Genomic DNA, 6,000 nt, shown 5'->3' with positions numbered 1-6,000 from the left:
CATATGTTTTTTGTGAAGAAAAATGAAGAAATAGCTTTGTAAGAGCAATCTGAAAAACTGTTAAATATGCTTTTCTACAGAAATCTTCCTGCGTTTTTAATATGGGAGCCAATGAGGCTGCTGGTGCGTGTTGGTGGATCATCTGTGCATCCTACGCCCAAACTATAACTCTGACAGCTTTACCAGAGGATTGTGAGTGAGAAGACTAATTTTCCTACATTTCTATGTATAAATTATTTCTGTAGAGTGGAATTTGCGACCTGGAGCGCAATTTTCAAATTTATTTTTTGACAATTTTTTCTCTCCCTCTACACTCTGGCAATGATGTCACACTCTGACACGAACATTCCGTGCAATACACACCCATTATAATCTCAGAACTTCTCCAAAAATGATCATGGTCATTTAACAGGGATTGATAAAAAACTAGATGACCTATCGAAACGTGGATTAATACACCGATACACAAGACTTGTGTCTACTGTTTAAAGTTTAAATGGAGTTTCTAGGTGAAATTATTCCGGAGAAGTAGACGTTTGAAAATCTCCAATTACTGTTCTTTTTTGCTCATTTTTTTTTCGGCCGTCCCATTCACTTCAATGCAAAATTTTGGGCAGTTCGTATTCCATGCCCCGAGCACTGGTCCCTACAGCTATTACTAGGGGCCAGTGCTCGGTGCGATTGCCACGTGGCCCTAAATACATATATTCAATTTAGATGTGAATGCAATAAACAGCAGTCCTGAAAATACACTGTCTGCTTCCTATACGGTACAGAGGAAAGTTGAAGATAAAGTTTATCTGGAGTTCAGTGTTCATGCATGACACCATGTGAAATGAACCGTAAGAATTCCATGAAATACAAACCGTGTTTCTGCTTCAGGGAACAGTGGAGCAGTCATATACTGTATCTTCAGTATCTTCAGCCTTTAGGGAATGTGTGCGTTTGAACAGTATGTACTGTGAGTGCTTACACAATCAGGATATCTGGGTACTTATACAATAAAGTCTTTATTATCCAAACATACGCCGGCCTCTTATCATTAGTCGCAGTATGATATGTATCATTAGGGGAAAGGCACATCATAAAGCTTTCTGAAACACAGGTGTGGCAGTGCAGACTGGATAATACTTGGCCTGTGGCTCAGGAATGGCAGTCACCTCAATATCTTTAAAGTGATTCTTATTATAATATATTATTATATTTTTTTACCCTGTTGCCAATTTAAAAAAAGATTCCTTCCCACCACCAGTATCAAACAGTAGGCTGTTCACAAAGGCACAAAGCATGTTAATAAATATTTTGTACATAATGTCGCAATAACAAAATAATATTCATTTAATTTGTACAGAGCCAATATAAAATGATATACACACAGTAACCGTAGTAACCTTCACATAGGACTGGACGCAACGAAAGTAGGCTGCATTCAGCGTAAACAAAAGAAATCCTTCAGTATATTACTTACAAAATATTTTTTTTTTACAGAGCATCAGATTATTTACACCCGACAGAAAGCAACATTTATTGTCATTAATAGTGCTACGTGAGAACATGAGCTGAACACCTGCAGAAGACTTTTTACATCATATATCAGCCAGATTCACGTTCTCAAACAGATGTGACGGAAAAACTGATATGGATCCACAGGCTCGCCCAAAACGTTGGAATAATTTTGTTTTCAGACAAAATCCATCTGTTAATGTTGGTTTCATTTTCATTGTGAAAAAATATGCTTCGAAGAGATTGATTTATAAAGTTTGAGAAGATATACACTTCTCTCAACCAACACGTACATTTCACATTGTCACAATGAATTCATGGAGTAAAAAAAATATTTTATTCCAACTTTTTGGGCAACCGTGTATGTCACAAATGGTTATTTTTTTTAAAAGACAACCAGCTGTGAAAATAATAACAAAGGCAACTGAGTTTTAAATGATTTGTTCAACGTTATTGTTGTTCGATTTCTGGCAAAGAGTTAAAGACGAAAGCATAAATACCACAGACTGACGATAAATATGTAACAGCAGTTAGCTTAGCACCATGTAACTGTACAGTCATAACAGATTAGCTTTGTGCTAAGCTAACTGCAGCTACATATAACTGTACAGCCACGACGTGGAGATTAGCTTTGTGCTAAGCTAATTGCAGCTACATATAACTGTACAGCCATGAAGTGCAGATTAGCTTTGTGCTAAGCTAACTGCAGCTACATATAACTGTACAGCCATGACTAAGATTAGCTTTTTGCTAAGCTAACTGCAGCTAAATTTAACTGTAGTCATGGTGTGAAGATTAGCTTTGTGCTAAGCTAACTGCAGCTACATATAGCTGTACAGCCATGGCTAAGATTAGCTTTGTGCTAAGCTAACTGCAGCTACATATAACTTAACAGTTATGACATGCAGATTAGCTTTGTGCTAAGCTAACTGCAGCTACATATAACTATACAGTCACGACGTGCAGATTAGCTTTGTGCTTAGCTAACTGCAGCTACATGTAGCTTAGTTTAGCATAAAGAATGGAATTACTAGAAAGACCTGGAAGGCAGACTTTGTTACTTCAAGACAAAGCCTGCATTCTAACTCTCCCTCTCTTTTCAGTCTTTATGCTAAGATAACCTAAATTTGGTTGCAATCTGCTGATTTAAAACTATACTTACAAAAAACAAAACAATAAAAATACAAAAATTCCCTCTCATCATCACGAGCCACTAGATATTTATCTGCAGAGACTCTGTTCTCTGCCTGTATTTTCTCTCTTTTCCCCCCATTTTGCTATGTATCTTGGTCTCAACGTTTGGGCACAAAGCTGCAAATATAGCAGACACAGTGCAGAAAAAATGCCAAACACCAAGCAGACAAAGCTGTGGTTGTGAATCTGAGGTTTGCTGTCACAGTTGTTGAGCCCCGGGGGATAGGAGATAACTTGTGTTTAAAATAATAAGCGATAAATTCTGCATATTTTGTCTTTAACTCTCTGCAAGAAATGTAATAAATGCGTTTCCTAAAACGTCAAACTTCTACTTCAAGGTCTCTATGTCTATCTTTGCTGTCAGTTCCATAAGTTTCATGAACGGCGTATAAACTTGAGGTGCTCTTGATCTCGGTCGAGCAGAAGACAAGGAGGAAGAAGTGGATTCCTCCAGACTTGATCGCGTGTCTGCGTTTGTTATCGCGTCCACCTCATCTCCGCCGGACCGGACCGGACTCACAGGAGGCTCAGACTCAGACGGCCGGCCGTAGGGGAAGGTCCCGCTGGATACCGAGGAGTTGGAGTCCAGGTAGCGGCTGTACTGGACAGGAGTGTACCTCAGTAAACTGGAGTCCAGCCTACTGGGTGGAGGGTTAGACCTAAACGTCCTCGGTTGGGTGGGTGTGGTTAGATAAGCGAATGGATTTATTGAAGGAGAAGAAGGGGATGAAGGCGGCATGAAGGATGGAGATCGAGTGGGAGATCGAGTGGGAGATAGAACGGGCGATGAAGGCTGGATTGGAGACAGAGGTTGTCTGGGGGATGAAGGTGGAGTTGGTGATGAAGGTGGAGTTGGTGTTGGAGGCTGTTTGGGGGATAAAGGTGGAGTTGGAGGGGAAGCTTGTTTGGGGGATGGAGGTGGAGATGGGGATGAAGGTGGTGGTGGCAGCGGTGGAGGTAGAGTGACTGATGGAGGTTTCATTGGTGGTGGAGGTTGAACAGGTGGAGGTTGTTCTTGTATGGGATGAAGATGAGTTGATTCAAAGTGAACAGGACGTTCAACATCGTAATTGTTGGCTTCACGGCTGCAGGTTAACAGTCAGATATCAGAGTGAGGAATAAAACACAACATGTGAGCTGAATCCGTGTATCATTCCTTCTTTCTGTTTTCAGTTGGCAATCAAAAATCAAATATTGAAAAATTGACTGGTTATTTTGTTATTTGGTTTCTATTATAACACAAAAAATGAAAAGCAAAATGCTTGTTTTTTCATATTTCAATATTAGTCTTTTTTAAGTACTTTAGTGTTTTTTCAATCATTTTGTGTCTTTTTTAAGTAATTTTTTTTCTGTCATTTTGTGTCTTTTTTGGAATTGTGTCTCTTTTTTGTCACTTTGTGTCTTTTTTAAGTAATTTAGTGTTTTTTTCAGTCATTTTGTGTCTTTTTTTCAAATTTTGTGTCTTTTTTTCAAATTTTGTGTCTTTTTAAGTACTTTAGTGTTTTTACAGTCATTTTGTGTCTTTTTTAAGTAATTTAGTTTTTTTCAGTAATTTTGTGTCTTTTTTAAGTAATTTAGTTTTTTCAGTCATTTTGTATGTTTTTTAAGTAATTTAGTTTTTTTTCTGTCATTTTGTGTGTGTTTTTTAATTGTGTGTCTTTTTTTGGTCATTTTGTCTCTTCTTTAAGTAATTTCGTTTTTTTCTGTCATTTTGTATCTTTTTTTGGTCATTTTGTGTCTTTTTAAGCACTTTAGTGTTTTTTCAGTAATTTAGTGTCTTTTTTAAGTACTTTAGTGTTTTTTCTATCATTTTGTGCCTTTTTTTAGTAATTGTGTTTTTTTTTTGGTCATTTTGTTTCTTCTTTGAGTAATTTCTAATATTGAAATATGAAAAAACAAGCATTTGGTTAATTTTTGTTTGTGTTATAATAAAAACTAATAACAAAATAACCAGTCAATTTTTCATTATTTGATGTTTGATTGCCAACTGAAAATGGAAAGGGATTCATCTGATGCTACTAAATCTGTTTCTCTGACTTTGCTTCTTACCTGGGGGGCATATCACAGCCCACTCCCATCTCCCTGGTATCCAAAACCTCTTGTGGCCTATTCTGTGTGGACATAAAATACTTCAGCTTGTCTTCTAACTCATTATTCTAGGAAAAGAGGGAAACAGGAAACAACACTGTCAGGTCAGGTTCATGCAAAGGTAGATGAGATAGATGCAGTAACACACACAGATCACACAGACGGTTGGCGGCTACAAGTTCAGGATATCCAGCTGTCAGCAGCCCACAAACCCAAACTAAAGCACGCAGCGAGCACACAGTCATGCATCCATCTTACCTCACACTCCACGATGGCGATCCTGTCCAGGAGCTCGGAGATGAACATGTCCTTCTGAGCCACTTGAGCTCGCAGTGATCCAACCTTCACACATTAAAGAAGGAAAAAGGTTATCATGTGTTTTCAGTCAGAGCACTGCAGAAAAGGTGTCTAAAAACAAGATAAAAACACTAAATCTGAGGGAAATGATCTTGCTGCATGGACAGATAATTTACCTTGACAAGATTTATTCAATTAAGATGATTAAATCTAGAAATAAGCATGTTGAACGCTTAAAATAAGAAATTAACTCTTAAAACAAGATAAATTATCGAACACTTCTAAATCAAAAGGTTTTTTTTTTTTATCTTGGTAAGAAACAAATAATTGTCAGGTCACTCTGCTGCCAGCAGCGATGAACTGGCCCCAGCACTAGATATCACCTCTTAAATTAAACTTCTAAGCTTTAATTCATCTTGTTTTAAGAGTTAATTTCTTATTTTAAGCGTTCAACATGCTTATTTCTAGATTTAATAATCTTAATTTGAGAAATCTTGTCAAGGTAAATTATCTGTCCATGCAGCAAGATCATTTCCCTCAGATTTACTGTTTTTTTCTGGTTTTTGCAGTGAAATAATTTGCTTGGAAGTTTCTTGATTTAGTGCAAATTAAAGGGGTGATAGGAATAAAAAAGAGTGTACGTCATTTGTTAATCACTTTATATTCATGAATTAATAATTTATTACTGGAAACTGGTATGCTGCCTGTAGACAAACTAAACATGTCTGGTTGACCTGCTGTGCACAAGACTTTCTAGGATAAACTCACAATTCATAAAAAATGTATTGAGAATTCTGGTTCCAGATTGCTTCAAAGCCTTAAAAACAATTAAAACAATTGAGTTTAAGCCGTAGACGAAGGCTACCAAAGATCACCACAGAATGGCACTGGAGGAGTTTTCTACCTGAAGAACTCCTC

The 6,000-nt window shown here is 37.3% G+C and overlaps 1 protein-coding gene across 2 annotated transcripts in view; it reads right to left on the bottom strand.

Annotated features, from left to right (window-relative positions):
• Window positions 1–728: 728 nt before the first annotated feature.
• myzap (myocardial zonula adherens protein) overlaps window positions 729–6,000 on the bottom strand; it is a 34,604-nt gene continuing 29,332 nt past the window's right edge. For both annotated transcript variants that reach the window (XM_059359111.1, XM_059359119.1), the window contains exons 12-14: window positions 5,044–5,127; window positions 4,747–4,853; window positions 729–3,782 (exon numbers count right to left, since the gene is read on the bottom strand). In XM_059359111.1, the coding sequence (XP_059215094.1) occupies window positions 3,026–3,782; window positions 4,747–4,853; window positions 5,044–5,127 (948 nt within the window). In that variant the 3' untranslated portion in view covers window positions 729–3,025. The remainder of the gene's footprint in view (window positions 3,783–4,746; window positions 4,854–5,043; window positions 5,128–6,000) is intronic.

This window comes from Centropristis striata, chromosome 2 (assembly GCF_030273125.1).
Source record: "Centropristis striata isolate RG_2023a ecotype Rhode Island chromosome 2, C.striata_1.0, whole genome shotgun sequence".
NCBI classification, from domain to species: Eukaryota; Metazoa; Chordata; class Actinopteri; order Perciformes; family Serranidae; genus Centropristis; species Centropristis striata.
This window is presented reverse-complemented; position numbering and strand designations above follow the sequence as displayed.